Source organism: Lepidochelys kempii, chromosome 12 (assembly GCF_965140265.1).
Source record: "Lepidochelys kempii isolate rLepKem1 chromosome 12, rLepKem1.hap2, whole genome shotgun sequence".
Classification (NCBI taxonomy): Eukaryota; Metazoa; Chordata; order Testudines; family Cheloniidae; genus Lepidochelys; species Lepidochelys kempii.
The window spans coordinates 9,083,787-9,104,457 of NC_133267.1; the positions used below are offsets into that span (position 1 = coordinate 9,083,787).

At 38.8% G+C, this 20,671-nt stretch overlaps 1 protein-coding gene across 10 annotated transcripts in view; it reads left to right on the forward strand.

The window, feature by feature from the left end:
* The window catches only part of PHAF1 (phagophore assembly factor 1), a 49,673-nt gene that overhangs the window by 23,782 nt on the left and 5,220 nt on the right, over window positions 1-20,671 (forward strand). For 5 of the 10 annotated variants that reach the window (XM_073307497.1, XM_073307499.1, XM_073307495.1 and 2 more), the window contains 10 exons: window positions 2,349-2,443; window positions 5,817-5,914; window positions 7,748-7,860; window positions 10,553-10,686; window positions 11,894-11,977; window positions 12,756-12,838; window positions 14,120-14,163; window positions 16,698-16,741; window positions 18,281-18,339; window positions 20,070-20,658. In XM_073307497.1, the coding sequence (XP_073163598.1) occupies window positions 2,349-2,443; window positions 5,817-5,914; window positions 7,748-7,860; window positions 10,553-10,686; window positions 11,894-11,977; window positions 12,756-12,838; window positions 14,120-14,163; window positions 16,698-16,741; window positions 18,281-18,339; window positions 20,070-20,268 (953 nt within the window). In that variant the 3' untranslated portion in view covers window positions 20,269-20,658. Of the gene's footprint in view, window positions 1-2,348; window positions 2,444-5,816; window positions 5,915-7,747; window positions 7,861-10,552; window positions 10,687-11,893; window positions 11,978-12,755; window positions 12,839-14,119; window positions 14,164-16,697; window positions 16,742-18,280; window positions 18,340-20,069; window positions 20,659-20,671 lie in introns of those variants that run through there. The other 5 variants (XR_012154459.1, XR_012154458.1, XM_073307500.1 and 2 more) reach the window with 3 other exon arrangements.

The following is a 20,671-nucleotide window of genomic DNA, read 5'->3' on the forward strand; positions in this document are numbered from 1 at the left end:
TGACAGTAAACGGGAAGGTGATGAAAGACTACAACTTCTCTTTTGTTTGAGGTTTCCCTCTTTGCTTTTGCCACTGTTGTTGTCTTCACCATTTATAGCAAATATTAAGTAATTCTTTGCAGTAAATTAGGGCCCATGACTGCCAGAACTCTTCTGTATTCCATATTTCGGAACATCCTATGCAAACTGACTGGTAAACTGTTTCTGGCTGATGCTGCTTTTAATGACCATGGTTATGCCCTATAAAGTCCTAAATGGCCTGGGACAATCATAGTTGATGGATTACCTCTTTCCATGTGCCAGACCACCACAGCTGTGGTCTGTAATAATAGCTAGCTCTTCAATAGTGCTTTTTATTAGTAGATCTCAAAGCACTTCACAAAGTGCTCATTATCCCCATTTTACGGATAAGGAAGGGGTGCTTGAGCTGGAACCACTTTGAAAGGAAGCACTGGCAGAGCCTTCATTGTGATGACCCTGAGACTCTAGAATTTGTGTACACAAATAGACACACACCCCTGGTTCAAAATCATGAATTTAATGACCATCTGGGCACAGTGCAAAATGTCTGTTTGATAGGGTTTTTGTAGTGGGCTACGGTCATGCTTCCTATAATGAAGAAGGAGTGGGAAGGAGGGTTTGGGGGGAATGGGGTTGGTGACTGACTGGCTGAGTTCCTGTTGAATGAACTATTTTAATGCTATTGAGATTTAATTATATTGTTAACACTGTGTTAGGGTGCTTAGAGTCTTCAATAGCCATTTCTTTAGTTATTTCTCTTTATATATTACTTCTTAAGATAGCTTGACTTCCCTGTGAAAGTATTACCTTCTTCTCCACTCCCTGTTTCGAGACACTTCACCTATTTGTTTCCTGTGATGCAGCAGAGTTCCCACTAAACTGTTTTTGGCCTGAGCAGGCTGCAAATGCCACTACACAACGGTTTTGTCTTTGGGCAAATGCACGCTTCTCAGGGAACAGGTCTTGAGGCTGGGTGAGGTGGCTGGTATGGTGTTAGCCAGAGGAATAGGCAACTGGAAACAAGGGAGGTACTGTACACAGTGGTAGCAACACAGCAGTAAGTTAGTTCAGTGTAAGAAGACTTAAAAAAAAACAAAAAAAAAAACAACAGTGAGGGACACCATAGCCAGCCGCCACCTCCTCCCTCAAGCCCTGCTCCCCTGGCTGGCACCTAGGTCCATGCCCCTCCTCTTCCCCCCCACCCCAGCTGAAACCATACCTGACCATGCACACCCCAGGGCCAGTTCCCCTGGCTGACAGTGGCCCCGTTCACCAGTGCCATGAGCAGCCCCAGAAAAATGAGGAAGATCCAGTCCCCACCCACCTCAGAAATCAGGACCTTCTGGCTTTGCATGGTGCAGACTATCAGGAGAGCACATGAGCCTGTGTACCAGTTGGGGTGGCGGGGGGGCACAGGGAGGGGCAGAGCCTGCGGGGCCAAGAGTAGGAAGGGCGCATTCTCTCTGCTCAGCCCCATGGAATGAGAGGGATCCTGGAGGCAGAATCAGCCCCACCTCCAGGACTGGCAGTGTATATGATTGGGAGCGGGCGGTATTTGGAACATTTGAGAGAGAGGAGGGAGGATTTTGGGGGTACTCAAGGAGAGTCACTTTGGGTAGTTTGGGGAGGATTCTCAGGGAGCTGGGTGTGTGTGTGAGGGGCAACCAAGGGGGAGTGTGGCAGGAGGAGCCATCAGGACAATTCCTGGGGTGTTGTCTTCCCTGGAATGTATATGATGGTGGGCAGGGTCCCTGGGAAAGATCAGGGTTACAACTGCTCCTGGGATCTGTGGAGCTCCTGAGGGCAGCAGGCCCAGATGGACATGAGGTTGTTCTGTGCTGAGGGTGACGGGGAACTTGCCTTCATGCAAGGTAGGGGAAGAAGCAAGTGACATGCTGCCTTTCACTGGCACATTCCCTGTAACCACAGAAACCTTCCTCCTCTCGTGACAGGGAGCAAAATCTCACATGGAGCCTCTTCTTGCTGTGGCCTTGGCATTCACATGGTCCGGAGTCAACTCTCCTGCCATCATGTTTGTTGTAGGCAGTGTGGCTGGGTGCCTGTCACCTGACTTGGGGCTGAGCAGCAATATTTGTGATACACGGCATATTCAAGGTTGTTCTGTGTGCACGCGGTTTATGGGGAACGTTGCTGTGATGTGAGATCTTACAATTCCATATTATGTCATGGTATTTTATTCTTCTCGGATATTTTGCTGAGTCAGGAGCATGCAGAAACAGCAGACTGAAGTGATACAAAGAGCTGCTAGATCTGAACTAGAGAAATTACTGTCTCTTTCTGTAATTCCATTTTCTTTCTTTTTCCAGTGTACAACTCAGCTGAACAACTCTTTCACCTCAATTTCAGAGGGCTGTCTTTTTCTTTTCAATTGGACTCATGGGCTGAAACTCCGAAGTACGAGGTCAGGAATCATTCTTAGTTAATAGATACTCTGCTTGTTTGTTTTTTGTCTTGGTAACCATTGCAAAATATCACCTATATTTGCCTGCAAGCAAAACAGGCCCTTCATCTGGGTGAAATTTAAGTCTTAAATTGTGCTCTGACGCATTTTCTTACCTTAAGCATAATCATTTCAAAGCCAAAGATCATGCCTGGCTTTTAGCAGAAGGGTGTGGATGGAGGGTTTGCTTCCAAAACTAATAGGGAGTAGCATTTTCATTATTGAGCAGAATCTCTAAAATTTGCTTCTCAAATGTGAACACCCAACTAATATCTAAAATATTTCAGTTAAAGTAAGCCTTGCTTTTGCTTTAGTTAATCTCAAATTATCTATAAATTCTGTTCGAATTCCTCCAAAGTGATTGTGCAGCTAACTAGAATAGAGGGCGTAAAATACGCTTGCTAGATAGGAAAGTCTGGAAATCAGAATTACATGTGTTATGCTATATAGGTTTCCTTATTCACTAAATGTTTTGATAGGTTACTAAATGCGTAAGTGGGCCTAATCCTATATCCATTGAAGCTGGTGACATATATCACACTGACTTCACTGGAAGCAAGATCAGACCTACTATGGTAATGCTGTATAACTCACTTCTGTGTTAATGAAAATACCCTCTATTGTGTGATCCATTCTCATCACCTAAAGGCAATGCATATTGTACAGTGTTGGATTCCATGACCAAAACTGGAAGGGGGGAGGGGGGGAATAGGTTAGCCAATATAGTGGCATATGTTCTCATTATATGAGCTAATTCCCAGATCAGTAGGCTAGCTATGTGTAGAGAGAGCATTTAGAGGTTAAGGGCATTGCAAAGAAGCTTAATGACTTTTGTATGCATCTTCAACAAGTAAGAGACTAGGGAGATACCTACCCAAAAGGTATCCTTTGCAGATAATTGATAGTGTCCGCAAATGAGGTGTCAAAAAAAGCATTGGAACAAATTGATAAACTAAATAGCAATACACCACCAGGATCAGATGGTATTCACCCAAGAGTTCTGAAGACATGTAAGAATGAGCTATCTGAACTGCTTAATGAAAGATTTTATTTTTATCAGGTATTCTACTAGGAGACTGGAGAATAGCCAATGTTGTGCCTATTTTTTTTTTTTTAAAAAGAGCTGCTAGGAAAGAACTTAACCATTGTAGACCTATGCATCTTATTTCAGTACCAACTTTGACGGACTAACTGGAAAAATAATTATGGGTAGTTACAAAACACCTAATAAGAGCATGTCTTGACAGGGTAAATTGTGCCTCTCAACACTATTAGAGTTCTTTAACAAGAGTCTCCAAATAGAAGCTAGAATTGATTTTCACTTTCTAAGCCTTTCACAAAGTTACTCACAAGAGGCTATTAAGGTTACTACGTTTTCTTATGATGAGAGGTAAAGTTCTTCCATCGATTATAAATTGTTGGAGAGGTAGAAAACAAAGCTTAGGAATAAATGATCAGCATCAGAAGGAGATCAGCAATGGAGTTCCCCCATCAAAACATCCTGGAAAAGTGGTTGAACAGTGAAGTAGTGAAATCTGCAGATGACAGTTGTTTGTTTGAGGATTAGGAAGGATTGTGTGGAAATCCAGAAAGACCTCACAAAGCAATGAATGTCATGTCTGTTGCAAAGTACTACATATTGTAAAGAACACTACCCAATTTCAGGTTTCAGAGTAACAGCTGTGTTAGTCTGTATTCGCAAAAAGAAAAGGAGTACTTGTGGCACCTTAGAAACTAACCAATTTATTTGAGCATAAGCTTTCGTGAGTTACAGCTCACTTCATTGTATCAAAAGTTCAAAGAACGCCTGTAAGCCTCCTTGTGGGAAAACGCAATGAAAACTTCGGCTCAGTGTAGTCAAAAGGCAAACAAGAATTTCATCTGTATTTAGAAATGACTAGAGAATAATACTGAACATATTAAAATGACATTGACAGTCATTTTTCTTAAATACTATTAATTTGGTTTTCTCTTGTCTTAGACTTCCAGATTGTTAGGATTTAGGACTAATTACGTTAGAAAGGAGACAGTGTGTGAAATGATAGCGATATAGTGAAACGTCAGTTATTCCTGCTACGCTTCCTGTTCTTTCTTACAAAATATTTTTTCATAGTAAAAAACGTTGACACGTTTAGTTTAGGTGAGGTCCTATTGAAGTAAAACAGTTAAAGTAGGAGACTCTTTTGCATATTTATTTTTTCTGTGTGTTGTTTCTGTGTCTTTGTGTTATGGCAGGGAACAACATAGCACGACAAATTATTTTCCTTTCCAAAGCTAGTGGTGTGTGTTTGAATAATGTTGTGGAGACAATCTTTTATAGGTGAAGTTTATGTTCAATATGCATACCTATAAACAGACTCACCTAGGACAGTGTCAGATTTCCTTCTTCAGCACCACTCTTCTTTAACAACAGATTTTAAAATCATTGTAAAAATTATCCATACATAAATAACATTGAATTGTGTTGGAGGGATTGGAGAAGGAAAGAATACTGAAAGGAAACAGATAAGTCAAGGTATTTTCTCTGACAGAGACATTCTCCAAACCAGCAGAGGTACAAACATTAATTCTTAAATTTTTGGGGAGCTATTAACGGGTTTTAGAAAGCAAGCGTGAATAATACGACAAAAGATTGATAAGATTTTAAAAAAAAAATGTCACCCACATGTTAAAGGCCCCATTTTCTATAATTTTCCAGGACCATAAATAATGTAGTATACCAGAACAAATGCTTTCAAAGCCTATAAACTTTTTCAAACACTAGTCCTGAACTAGAGTGTCTTGGGTATATGTTTCAGAGTAACAGCCGTGTTAGTCTGTATTCGCAAAAAGAAAAGGAGTACTTGTGGCACCTTAGAGACTAACCAATTTATTTGAGCATAAGCTTTCATGAGCTACAACTCACTTCATCGGATGCATGAATGCATCCGATGAAGTGAGCTGTAGCTCACGAAAGCTTATGCTCAAATAAATTTGTTAGTCTCTAAAGTGCCACAAGTACTCCTTTTCTTTTTGGGTATATGTGTGGCTTATGTTAGGGAGCTGAAAAACTATAGCCATCTGGCAGAGGGTAGGTTAAAGAATTGAGCTTTTCCACCCCACCATGAGCATCAATGAACAGTGTAGTGCAAGCTAATATTTTCCAGTGGCTTTTTTTCCTGCAGTTGTAGTGTACAGATATTCAGGTTAACTATACCTAGAGATGTATGGTCTGTATTTACAAATACAGTTGTCTAGTGCAATATTTTGAATGGAAATGTGTGTTTTTAGAGTAATGTATATGTTTGTCATACAGTATATAATAGTCAGTTCAAATGTTTTTATATATCCACAGCCTAACTTTGCTCATGGCCTAGCTTCTCTGCAAATTCCCCATGGTGCAACTGTGAAACGAATGTACATCTACAATGGAAACAGCCTGCAGGATACCAAGTATGTATAGCTGATTTGTCAAGGGTGGTTAACCAATATCTAAAATGATTTTTTCTCCTTTCCCTAAATCAACGAAGATCAAAATTGAACTCGGAGGATAGGTGGGGTAGTATGGAAGAAGCAAGTGAGACTCAAGAGAAAACTCTTCCCCAAAAGTGAGGTTACATGCTCCAAGAGTGAGGATACGAGCTGTATTTGGAAAAGGCACTGTACTTACACAGTTTGCATGTACACTAATGCCCTTTATTTAGCTAAGTGAAGCTGACTATAGCAAGGAACAATATTTTTGCTATTTGTTTGTACAGTGTCTATCACAATGGGGCCTCAATTTCTGATTAGGGCCCTTAAGCTTTACTGCAATGCAAATAATAAAATAGCAATCTCCGTGCTTATTTAGCGTATGAATAATATGTCATATATAGCTTATTTCTATCCCATTGATGCTCAGGGGATTTGTATGTCTAACTTCCGTGAGTATGAATGGGAATTACTTGTATAAATCCCTTATTAATAGGAGAATGAATCCTTATGTCTTTTTTTCCCATCTGAATGAACTGTTACATTCATATTTGACATGGCATTTCATTGTCCCATATTAAGCAATACTGTACTGTTACCGTTACTTCAAGGTTCAGTATTTCTGAAAGTATTTTTCTTCCTGGGGAAGACTAATGCCCGGATGGATTAATGAGCAAGAGAAGGGGATACATTATAATGGACCTTGTTTATGTGGACATTGTAGTCTAATTAGAATCAAGCGCTTTGGGAAAGTTTTCCTCCACCCATCGGTGGAATGGTGGGTTTTAATATATGTGTGCATGCATAAAAGCCTCAGCTCACAGGCAAGTTATGTATTCACTCAGGCACAGAAAAATGCACATTATTGGGAAAAAATAACTTTAAGGGAAGTACACATATTGTCTTAAAAGTATATTACCTTTCTGTAAATTCCTTACCTGCTACTGTTGCAATTAATTAGGTGATTATAACTGAAAGAGATTTAAAAAGGAAAATTGGCAAGTAAACTGAGGAACAGATGGTGCAGCTTAAACTTCTTCAAAAAATATTAATTGTCTAGAGTTCATGTTGATGATGCCCCTTTAAAATAATTCAGATACTTTGACATTTAGAAATGGTGACAAATGACAATGTGAATCAATTAAAATCTAGGGACTAGGAGGCACGTGTTTTATGATCTTAAAATAGACTTTAGATGCTAACTCACATCAACAAACCACAGCAGAAATCAGTACACTGAGCCATCTGTATTCAGGAATGGTCCAAGACTGGACTAGCAGGAATATTTGAGCTGGAGAGAGAGAAGTGCTGGCAGTGTCATGTGTAGAAGCCTCCACATTGCACACACATGTTGTTTAGTTCTAGCGGCAGCTGTGAGTTAAACATGTATAAGCACAATATGGCCCTTATTTTCACAAGAAGTACATCTGAAACCAAAAACTGTCTGAAACAATATGTTCTGGTATAATGTGAGATATATAATTATAAAGTCCCAAGTGCTGGATGCAGCTGCTGTAATTTCTAGATCTTTTTGAATTGGTTTTTAGTTAGTACAGGACCCAATCTTTCATGTTGCATTTTTATTTATTGTGCTGCTTAACAAGGCTGTAGACAGTGTGAGCTTTTTTTGAGTTGACAGTCTCAAAAATTACTTCAGCCCCTTCATTCTAGGTGAGTTAGGCTCTCCCATGTCAACACTAATATGCTTTGCTTTAATGTATTGTACTAGCTTCTGTCCTTGGAGAGTTAGCAGAAAATTCTTATCTTAAGCATTTCCAGTGTTTGTTTTTGTTATATCTGATCTAACTGTTCCAGGGCTCCCCTCATGCCCCTCAGCTGTTTCCTTGGTAACGTGTATGCAGAGAACGTTGATGTTCTGAGAGATGGAACTGGACCCTCAGGTTTACGGCTCCGCTTACTCACTGCAGGTATTACTGAGAACAGATGTTTTGTTGCCCTCACTTTTAGTCAGGAAAGGAGGGACAAATTCGAATGAAATATGCGTTAGCTATCTTATTGTCTTTTCATAGGTGGGTTTCAAAATGTTTTGCACATCTTCTTTTAAGCCCCCTATGAAACAGTATCTTACCGTTGCTGCATATCCACACTCACGGAGAAATCACAGATGGCTGTGGAAACTTTTTTCAATTCCAAGTTCATGGAGTTTCTTTTTGGCAGTGGAATTTGTTTTATTCTGTGCATATGCCCAGAAAAATAAACAGATGTTGTCTGTCACAGGAAAACCCTGTCAGAAACAATGAAACCTCAGGTAGGTGTGTGCCCTGAACACTGAAACACCATCACTACACAATGCCACTGTCATTCTAAATTCAGTGGAGGTGGCATTACAAGTGACATGAGTTGATTGGTATTTACTCTGTGTTCTCTTGATGGCTGGACATCTAGACTAAGAAGAAAGGTTCATTGCCTGCTCAGAGATGCCACTAGGTGACTGCTCCTTTAAAGGGCTTTAAAATATTGTCAAAAACATATTCAGTTTATTTCAAATTCTTCTTTTGAGTAGCAGGGCTTATTTTCTCAGTGATATGACTTTTTTAGACATGGTCATGTTGAGAGAACTCATATATTCTTAGTACACACAAGGTAAAAAATGGAGGGAGGGAAAGCTTTAAAAAAAATGAGGCGTAAGAAACAATGAATAAAAATGTAGCAGATTTGTTAAAGTTACTTTGCTTCTGTCTTTACAGAGGAAGATAATGGAGAGCTGCCTAGGACAGGGATCATATATCCTGGTGTAGTAGGGAAGGAGTTAGCTATATTATCCAGATAATATAAATGGTTTTGAAAAATTGGATACTTTTAAGGTAGAGTGTCATGTCTAGATAACATACATACCTGAGACTTAAAGGAAATGATGTTAGCAATAAATAAAATCTTTATTAAAATGTTATATTAGCTGTCAGACTTCTAGAACTTGCTAAAGGACAAACTTGCCATGTATCATTCTTTCCTAGCTGAACTTAGTTCCTCCAGTTAATTCATTCTCCACCCCTTCTAGAATTAGTTTCTGTGTAAGTGAGTTAACTTACAGTAACTCTTGCTGAAGAAGTCAAAGCTGGCTTGATTGGGCTTCCTTCTCTTTATAATACTTACGAGATACCACAGACCAGGAGGCAGCACTAGCTAGCCGCCTTTTGGCTCTCAAGAAAACTCTCTCAATTACAGTGAGAGAGCTGTTTGGGTAAGAAAAACTGAATTCTCCATGAATTGAAAAACCACTTCTGGAAATCATAAATAAAAATACTAATTATGCTCTCAGTATTACATTTAAAATTTTCTCTTAGAGGCAAGGCATGTTTATCCCTGACTTACATCGCTGCCCAACCACTAGCTAGACATAGCGGGTATGTCAAAATGGGCAAAAAGTGTGTGTGTGTGTTGGGGAGAGAGAATCGTGGTAACACATTTGAAAAGCCCTGTTAGGTTGCATCCTCGTACTTTGGAAGCCATGTTAGCTGGCCATGTTGTACCTTAGGCTCCCCATGAGGCTTGTGAAGACATAGTCAGATAGGCAAATACTACTTTTATGGCCTCTGTTGTGATTCAGCACCCTTTCACACCATGATTGCCTTACTTAAGTGATTTTTGGCAGTGAAAGGCTAGAGCTGTAGAGAACTTCTGGTCATGGGATTCATGTTGGAGCCATTGGCGACATAGTACAATTAATCTTGCCTTGTGAATTGCCCGTTTATGCCTATCCAGCAACCAGCTCATCTAAAACTTTAATTCTGGTATATTGCACTTCAGTGCCCTCTAATATATAAAGAAATTAATTTCCTGATTTGTTCATCTGATTTTTGTTTGGGGGAGGTTGTTTATTTGTTTTGGATTAAAGCTACTTTGGTTGAAAAATACCTTGAGTTGTAATGCCTACGCAGCAAAGTAGAGAAATGGAACATTATATATACAGTGATTCCTTTCATAATTTCAAACAATGTTTCAACCATGCATCTATGTAGCTGTGATTCAGTGCACTTATTTAAATAAGCATTGTGTGTATATATGAATTTACTTACTGTGTAGCTAATAAAAGCTAGAAACTCTCCAGTGAGAATGTGATGTATATTTCTTTGGCCTAAAACAGTACTGACTAAGAATTCTGTTGCACGAGCCTTATTTTTTTGTCTGGTCAGATTACACACTGTTTTATAACCTTTAAAACCGTACAACTCCCACAGTGCTTCCAATACTGCAGTTAAACCTCTTACAGACATAGCTAACTGCTCACACTTATACTTGATACCAATTGATCAAATTTGAGACTGACAGTGCAAATAAGTAAACTGCATTTTGAAAAATGAAAAGAGATAGGGGAAGAGTTGTTCTTATTCCACTGCTCAGGGAATCATACTCAATTAATTTAGCCATTAAAATAAGGGTCTATGACAGTTAACCACATTACCTAGATGAGACCTTTTTGTGTATAAACTGCCATCAGAGTTAAGAACTGAATTCAGTACAGCAAAATTGTCTTAAAGGAACTTCTTTGCATTCCATCCCCTTAACCAGCTAGGTGCTGGGATTTGTGATTATTCATTCTTTGTGTAGTGTTGTGATCGAGGAATTATGAACATTAGGCTGTTGTTCCCCATTCTTCAGGCTGTGGCCCAGGTGTATTAGCTGATGCCAAGATGCGGGTATTTGAGCGCTGTGTGTACTTTGGTGATTCATGCCAAGATGTTCTGAGCACTTTGGGGTCTCCGCACAAAGTCTTTTACAAGTCAGAAGACAAGGTAGGAAAAGGCACTCCTAATTCTAGGGCCATGTCTATATTCAGAGTTGCTGCAGTTTAAAGATGGTGTGGGGTTTTTTAACTGATTTTAAACAGGTGCAAAACACAGGCTGGACATTCTCTTAATCTGATTTAAACCTGGTTTATATGGGTTTAGTTTAATTTAGTAAGGAATCAATAATTGATGTATAAACCTAATTTAAATCAAACTACAGGTGCCTACACTGTCTTGCACTGGATTAACTTAATCTGCTTCCAAACCAATGTAAACTGCTTCAACTTTGAATATGGACAAGTCCTAAAAACTGTACGCTGGTTTCTGGGTTATTTTTTCTTTTTAATTAAAATTAAAGGTACATTTTAGGTAAAATTTGTGTGTGTTCTTTATGTTTATAATATGAAAAAACACACTCACTATTTATGTATATAACACACACACACACACACCCTCATGTCAGATCAAACTGTTGCCAGCAGCTGGTGATCCTGCAGTAAGCATGAGGCTTTACATTTTTAACCTAATTATCATTTATATTTATTTAAAGCTACCTCCACAGCAGTTTTCACTTTTAAACTCTTCTGAATTCCTCCTGCCTCATCTTTATTTCACTGAAAGGTGTACATAGAGGCATATAAACCTTTTTCTGTATTAGGCAATAGAATAAGTTTTTCACAGATACCTGGAGGACTTTGATATCTACTCTTCTCGCTTTGCTGCCAGGAGGAGGCATTTTCAGTAGTCTTTTCCTATCTCTCACTTCTGGGTGCAGGGATATATGGTGTGTTAACACAATAAGAACAAAGTATTTAAAGATGGATTCCTTTAATTTAGAGTAATCTTTTTATTCGCTATTTATATAATGCCGGTAGTATAATCTTATTTCTGTGCTAGGCAATCCCAGCTCCTCCTGTTGAAGACATTTGGAGCTGACTACTACATAAATATTCTGATAAAATTCCCTTATCTCCTAATTGAAATGGAACCCCTCAGTAGTCTGGGTTGTACATAGCCCAGATTATATAGACTCCTCACAGTATTAAAATATAAAATACTTTTTCACGAAGATAATTTAGAATTTGAATCTGAGAGAAAATGTATGGACACTAGTGTGAAACCAGACCTTGGAAAATTGTTTTTAAAGTAAATGTATTGATAATACTTTAGCTATGGTAAGCACTGATAAATCTATATGTGGGTTTCTTTGCAGATGAAAATTCATTCACCCTCCCCCCATAAGCAGGTTCCATCAAAGTGCAATGACTACTTTTTTAATTACTTCACGCTTGGAGTGGTAAGTTGAAGACTTCCATAAATAAGCCATTTTTAATTTGAATCAGCCATCCAATGTACCCTTTAGAGAATGACTAAGTATCTCACGTTGGTGTTTGATACAAGTACTAACATTGTGCAAAACTCTCAGTGGTTGCCTCAGGAATCTTTGAATATGAAAAATGGGATTGCAAATGCTCAAATTAAGTCAGACTTGAACAATGGTATTTTACCATTTTCCCACAATCCATGGAGTGGTTCTTGAGTGTTTGTCTGGCATCCCCTTTAGCGCTCTTATCACACCCCTAATGTGTAGGAACAGAGGCCCTTGTTTCCAAAATCTAGCCTTTTCTACCCCACCAGATACTATTTCGCCGTTCCCATGCCTGACTTTTATTTTTTTGTATTTCTGTGGAGTTCGTAACAAATTTTCCTCCCATGTTCATCTTCATTTTAGCACCTCAGGTAATTTGTGTCATAAGCATGTTGGCTTTCCATCTTGCATCAATGTAAAGTGAACTATAATAGGCAGATAAAATAGACTTGCTCAGCGAAACTGCTAACATTAGCAATTTCAGCATCAAACTAGCCATATAGTTATAGTTGCATATGCACTTGCTGGAAGAAATACAGATTTGAATTTATACATAAAATGTCCCTCTTATATTGTAAAGGCTTTTTTTGTTTTGTTTGTTTTTACTTTTACTATATCGTTAGACCCTTCTTACTGCATATTGAGGAAAAACTACATTCCCTCACCAAACTGTTTTGCTCATGTCTATCTCCTTTGTTTTCAACAGGATATTCTTTTTGATGCAAATACTCACAAGGTGAAGAAATTTGTCTTGCATACAAATTATCCTGGTCATTACAACTTTAACATGTGAGTACAGAGAAGTAGTCTAGAAAAATGCAAACTCTGCGACTAGTAAATCCTGCGTCAACCTTCTATAGTTCCTGTAGTTTCTGTTGAGCAGCTTTGATTCATCTAGTGGGAACTTGGAAGGATTTCAGGCCACCATTTTTAGGACACTTCTTAGCTCTGGTTTTTAACTCTTGTGCATTAATAAGTATACATTAGAAAGAGACTTATGAGGGGACAGCAAGCACTACTTCAAAGTCACATGCCACGTAATGTTTAATAATAAAACATCACAGCATAGATAGGAAGTACATACATTTTTAGAGAGGATAGTCATGAGCATTAGCAAACTTTTAAACTTAATTCTGAATAGTTTAGTTATTAGTTCACTCATTATAAGCAGTGCTTGTACAAGGTGGACTTTGTATATTTGACAAGTAGAAACAGAACAGCATTTGGGAAGTTTTAGCTGTTAAAACTATAAAAGTGAATACACTGGAGTGTGGTGGATGTTGCAATAGTCTGTAGAGAGCCTGTAGATATTTCAGTGGCTGTTCACAAGAAGACAGAGAACAGTGAGGTCACATAATCTAACCAATAACATGGTATTCTCCCATAAATTTCCCCAGTATTTTTCCCCTTCATTGAAGAGCTGGTGATGCCTACTGGCAAATGTTGTTCAGAAATTTTTTTGGAGAATTTTTCATTTCCTCTCTCTGGATGACAAAAGAGAATGATTTGCAAAGACTGTTTCTTAAAACTTCCCACTGTTTATTTCCCAACTGATGATATAAGCCTTCGACGTCATATTTTCCACATCAGTCTGTGATTTCATAGTCTTTGTCTACCCTAGGAAGGGTTTCTGGCATAGCAATACCAGCAAACCCTCTTGGCGACACGCAGTTTATATCAACAGTTATTTTGCCAATATAGCTTATACCAGCTCGCTGAATGAAATAAGCTGAAGTAGCAAAAGGATTTTTTTGCAATTATAACTGTGGCTAGGGCTTTTGCTGATATAGCTATTTCAGTTAGTGGTGTGGGGTTTTTTCCCCCACACTTCTAATCTCTAGCTATCTTGACTACAGTCGTGTTCATGCCCGCAGCATCCACATGGGAGTGTTACAGTGCAGCACTGTGGCGTGCACTACTATTTGCACACCGTGTCTGAACTGTGGGGCAGTGTGGATGTGCCCTTAGTCACAGTGAACTGCTCACTAAAGCATTTCTAGGTCCATTTGTGCTACCTAGTTTCTGTTGATTCCTGTGTTTTGTAACAGCTTTACAATTTCAATGTTCTAGATACCATCGTTGTGAATTCAAGATTCCACTAGCTGTTAAGCGAGGTCAGTAATCCATCCTCCTGCTCCAGGGGTTTGTGAAAGAAAATACAAAAGGGAAAAGAGTGGACCAATTTTCACTTCAAATATAGTCTCAAACAACAGAAGATAATAGAAGTGCTGACGATAGTAGGAAAGAGAGATCTTTTGAACCGTTTTCTAGTATGTGTAGTAAGGAAAATGTTTAAAGATTTTAGTTCACTGGCCACTCCCGCTTCATTCTTAGGCTAACCTTCCTTACCCTGAGCAGGCCTACGTGTGTGTGGCTATAACATAGCATTGCTAGTTTCCTGGAGGAGTGCTGCTGCATGCATTGTTAACATGAATTATGTTGTTCATTAAGGCCCAAAAGTTGTAGGGCAAAGTGAATCTGATCTGATCCTTCCAATCTACCTTTGTTGAATTTTTAAACTGTTATCTTGATAGTCACTTATGAAACTCTTTTCCCTTCACCACTCACAAGGTCTGTTTATTATATTTAATGTAATTTGAGTTATTCATAAGAATAACTATGACCCTACAGTATGTGGCATATGCCTCTATGTAACTATCATCTGGGAATCTCCAGGCTCAGGAAAGAGTTTAGGACTTTGCCTCCTAAGTCTCTTATTGCACACAGGCCCTGATTCAGCAACGTACTCAAAAATGTGCCTAACCTTTAAGCATGCGATTAATCTCTTTAAAGTGCGGGGATACTCACATGCTTAAAGAATCATAAATTTTAAGGCCAAAAGGGTCCTTTATGGTAGTCTAGTTTAACCTCCTGCATAACATAGCTAGGCATGTGTGTAAGTACCTTGTTGAACTGGGGCTTTAATATCCTAGACAAGATATAGAATGCTGGCTAAACTGCTGCCAGAGATCCCTTTGTCATCGTACCCACTGACAACATTGATTGTCTCCCTTGAAAGCACTCACCTGCATAAAGCACAGTGCTTTGACGGAAGTCACATCAGTGAGAATCTGAGTTGGGATGAAAATAAGGGAAAGGAACGGGGGTGGGGTGTACACTTGTGTGTGTTTAAATGAAAATCAAATTTATGATGTACCTGAGAATACCAGCACTTACTTCCCTTCACTTCCTATTTAAATATGTTTCCCTAAGGCTCTTATGCAGTTTTTCACACTCACATTTCAATACTTGTATTCAGTCTAAGTAGTTTTGTGCCTCTATTATGGATATATTTGATTTATTTTATTCACCCTTTTCTTTCCCCAACATGCACCCACCAGACTGAAACTTAACAACACTGATAGTATGAAGTCCATTGAAAAGTCTGTATACCCTTCCATGGGCTGGCAATGTGCAGTGCAATTTTATCGCTGACAGTTCATTGGTGTACAGTGGGCATATTACTTAAACACTGAACCCAGCTGTATTAGAAACCACTTGCTTGGTGGTGAGTGACAATATAAATGAGCCTTCGGTTGGATTAAAGAACACTTTATGGTTGCCCCCAGAGAAGATGTTTTCCATTTTAAAAAGTCCAGAGATGGAAGGAAAACACTCATAGGCTGGAAAAATGGCCAGCAAGGAATTTGGAGTGCCTGGTTTGTTGGAAGTGCAAACCATATGTGATGCTGTTCCTCCATTCTGTCTTTTTTCATTCTTGTGAGAAACAAGAAATTCAGATTCTCAAGATTCTTGCTTTCTCTGCTCTTCAGAGAGCAAAGTTCTTGTACACTTCAGTTCTACCAGCTCATATAAATGGAGCCAGTCTGGAAAGCAGAGGAGGTTGGCACAACTTGTGCCCATATATTCATAATGTTTTTGGGGGGAGTGGGGAGGAGTGTTCCATCAAGGTGTGCCTTGCGGTTTTTATCTTGTAGGGAGCACTTAAACCATTTTGCTTTGGGAGTGACTGGGTCAAATCTGAGGATTTGTTGGCTTCTCAAATGCATACGGTGCTTAGTCTTCGCAAAAAGAAAAGGAGGACTTGTGGCACCTTAGAGACTAATAAATTTATTAGTCCGGCTCTGATGAAGTGAGCTGTAGCTCACGAAAGCTTATGCTCAAATAAACTTGTTAGTCTCTAAGGTGCCACAAGTCGTCCTCTTCTTTTTGCGGATACAGACTAACACAGCTGCTACTCTGAAACCAGTCTTTGCAAAGTAGCTCATCCACAAGAGTTGATTTGTTGCTACGGTATGCATATTACCTGACACTGTACAGTTTTGACAAGTCAATTCAGTGCACAGAGAGATAAATAATGTCTTGTTTCTTTCACTCCTATATTTTCTTTTTTCTCTTAGAAGCCATTTAAGCTTTAAAGCTTACTTTTTAAAATAGTGAATGGGCAAATCTGTGTCTCCAGAGTTATTACTTAATCTAGTGGATTTATGTTTAATCAGTGGGATTTTTTTGTTTTGTGTTATTTTGACCGCTTTGGTTATCGGTAAATTTTACTGCTCCAGTGTTATGTTTTCATGTTCCCTGATCTCTGAAATCATTTTTCAAACTCTCATATTGGATACATTTCAAAGAAAGTACCAGTTCAAATTTAATTTCCAGACGAGCCTTTTTTGTTTACCTTCCACAGATAGTTCGGATTCACAGACTGAAACATGCACAACGTACAGCAAGGTGAGTCTTCATAAAACGAACGAGAACAGTTGCCAATATAAATTCCTTGGCTGCTGAGTGTGCAGAACTCTGACCATGTGTCACAGAAATAATAGCAGTATAGAAAGATGGTTTTTAAAATAAGGGAGTTCAAATTACTCTCCTCCCACCAAAATTTAATTTTAATTTTTTTATGGATTTGGATTTCTTCAGTGAAATTGTTGTAGTTCAAACTTTTTACTCGTAACACGGTCAGAAATATAGTGCAGTCAAACCTTGGGCTTTGTCTTCCAGTAAATTATGTTATGTTTCCCATTTTAAGGCAGGTAAGAGTTAGAAAGATTAGAGATACCTTTGAAATGTAATATTAATGGTGAAAATCAGAAGTTTAGCTAGAAATAATTTTGCATGGATGGATTGACAGTAACTGTTACAGATTAATTAAATATCTATAGAGTAGTGACAAGATAACTCTGCATTCTTAGGAATTTCATTTACCCAGGTACTTTTTTCAGAGTACACCTGTGAATTTTTTTTGGCACTTGCTTTGGGGGTTGTCTGCACTTCGTAAAGAACTTTTTGACAGTGGTTTCTATTGCTTAATGAATGACCCATCATTCAAACCTTCTGAAAATAGTGTAAAAAAAAAAATCCACCAGATAACAGTAAATCAATTTTTTTGGTTAAATACATCATGTATTTTACCAAGCAAGGAAGCATTAAGTAGAAAAGCTTCCGCTACACATGCAGAGATGCCTTCGACATCCAGGTAGGCATAAACACCACACACTTCTACCCTGCAGCACTTTTAGTTCCTGCCAGCCTAGGGAATGAGACTGGGCTTGTGAGGTGAACCCAGGTGTTATGGTAATTGGAATATCTAAATGCCGGTGCAGAGTATTGACTGCTTTACTGAAGGCAGGAGGCCTGTATCCTCCTTTGCTTTCTGGTTGAATTATTTGATATACTTCAGTCCTTCGCTGCATTGTTACTTCCCTTCAATATAAAGCTAGCTTCATAAGCTGTCATGCCACAGGAGTGGATAGTACTGGGAATTCTCAGTCAAATAAATACTATGCCTGTCTTGCATAGTGAACCAACCAAAGGCTTTTGTAACTGAGAAAAGGCAGTGATGCTAACTTGATCTCAGCAAAGTTCTAAGAGAGTGCCTTCCTGTGGGAAATTTCAGATGCTGCCTTCTTTGAAATATCTCCTTAAAATGATGGACACTGTGCTTTGTGTTTCTGCCATCAATCCCACAGAGGTTATAATAATATTTCATTCTTTTTTTTGTTTGTTTTCAATTAAAGTCCACTTTCCATCTAAAATGGAAGCTAGTTTTAAACTCAGAGCAGTCTCCTAGCTGCAGGTTCTGCTGAGTAAAGCTGGCTCCAGTCACAAAACACTCTGTAAACATAACCTTCATGCTTCATGGCACTCTGTGCTGCCTTGTGGTTTGCACCAACGCTACAACCAAAATGTGCATGAACCTCCCCCTTTGTATAAAGAAAAGCTTTCCTGTCACTCTCTTATTCTAACACCCTTTTAATGTAATTACAGTGGGATAGTATTCAGGATCTTCTCGGACATCCTGTGGAAAAGCCAGTGGTACTTCATAGGTAAAGATGCTGTCTGTCTTATTATCCTGTATTGCTGGCAGGAAGTGAGCTGATGACAGATGATTACCGCAAGGATAGGTCTGGTAGTAATTACCATCAGGATTTATGCCATCTCTTTGCTGCTGAAGCATCAGTTCTGCTGCCTCTAGCTAGGAAAGCTCACTACCATTTGGGGAAATCAGGAATCTGTAATATGAAGCATGGGTGATCTCAGCCCAATTCCAATGGGCAGGTATCCACAATGCAAATTATCCACATACTTAGCACCCTTATTAGCACTTGGTCTCAAAGGATTGAATGGGCCTGGAGTCAAAACTTCCTTCCTCACCCTTTCTGGAGGTAGCTCCTCCATGCAGGGTTGAAGAACATGGGTGGAGCAGTATGTGAAATTTGCACTACTTCTACCTGTATTATGCCAGTTCTGTGGATAAAGCACGGGCCACAAGTTTGCATGGCTGTCATTTCTAGCACCTTTCACCAGCACTGAAATCACTTACAAAATGTGAGTAATTTTGTCGAGTACAAGAGTGAGAGCAGTGTGAGGCTAAAAGTCATGGTCTTTCATAAATCTTTTCAAAATCTTTCATAAATTTCAGAAATGCTTAACCGTGGCTCTGTTTTCACCAGGCTTATGCTAATTACTATTGAGTTTGTTTTTAAATGATTGTGGGCCTGATTCCTCACTGCATTACTCCAGTTTACTCCTGTAAAATCACTAGAGCAGCATCAAGATAGAACTATGGTAATGCACTGTTGAATCAAGCTCTTCCATTTTTAATGTGGATTGTTCAGAATAGTTCAACTAAACTTGCTTTATAAGGCACATTTGCTATGTCACATTCAGTTAAAGAAATTCTCCAATTGTAGAAGAAGCCAGAACTTAAGAATAGAATATATCTGGAAGAAAACTATACCCAGAAATCAGTCCTAACTACGCTGAAACTACAGTATAAACAAGTCTTTAAAATTTATATTTTCCAGGTGTTTTAAGGATCTGACCTAAAGTCCATTGCAGTCAGTGGGAGTCTTTCCTTTGACTTCAGAGGGGCTTTGGATTGGGCCCATATTCACTGACTGCTGCAATTCTCTTAAAAACAAAACAGCATTTAGTTCTTGTATAACTTAAATGTTTATGAAGCATATGTGAAAGTCAAGAAATGCATTAATTTTCTAAAGGTAACTCTAAATTTAATTAGGCATGTCACTTCAAACATAAATAACTACTTTGCTAGAGATTCAATATATTAAAATCTCTAGATTAATATACATGGTGCAGAAGATACCTTTAAAAATAGGGTTCCTAGTAATTTTCACTTGAAAAAGGAGTGGGGGAGAGATGCACACGTGTGTGCATGCACAGAAAGGTCTCGTTGAAAAAGTCCTCGTTTTCTTGAGCTCCTTCTTCTGTGTTACTTGGTTTATGTTCCGTTTTTCCTCTCCAGCCTTGGTTGAATAAGAGCGGTCACCTGCAGTCACTAATAACTGCTTATTTTGTTCCACTAGGTCCTCCTAAGTCCCCCCATATTTCAGCACCACTCTGAGGTGTGACCCATTTGAAATCCAAAAGCAGCATAGCATCATAGTACAGATAAATGTAATCCCTCCCAATTTAAATAATCTTGGCATAAGAGAAATGTGAGCAACTTGCCACATAATAATGGGTGGCTGCTATTTCACATGAAGAAATTCCAACCTCTTATGCACCCATTTTTTTTTTTTTCTTTTTTAAGGTCATCCTCTCCAAACAATACTAACCCATTTGGATCAACGTTTTGTTTTGGACTGCAGCGAATGATCTTTGAGGTTAGGAAAAAACTTTCAAATTCATTTGGGTGGGAGAAGATGGTGTGGCGTTTGCTTCTGGATTTTAATGCAGCTTTTTGTCTTTCCTATATACCTACGAGAGCCAGCATTCAAGAGCATCTGTAATATCAGGGAACATGGCACAAGTGGGACATTTGCCAACCCTCTCCCCAGGTTTAATGCATCTCTTGTGTTTAAGGCTGGTGCATCTGTCTTGTCATACATGTCTCATACTATTGGGAGACGTGCTTAGTTCTCACAAAATACTTGTGGGCGGTGGTGAGTGCCCGTGTTAAACAACAAGTGTGACTCTAAAGGAAGCCTGGAAATTTAATAGTAATTTTTCAGAATTGGCAAAGATCTTTTAAGTGTTTTAATTCCACCTATCAGTTGCTTAATTTTTTTTTATCTCTCTTCATTCAAGCATATAAATACTGTAACTAAGTCACTTGCAACTTTCTGAGTTCCCTTTGGCATATGGGATTTTTTTTTTTTTTTATTTCTCTTTTTTTCTGCCATCCTCTTGCAG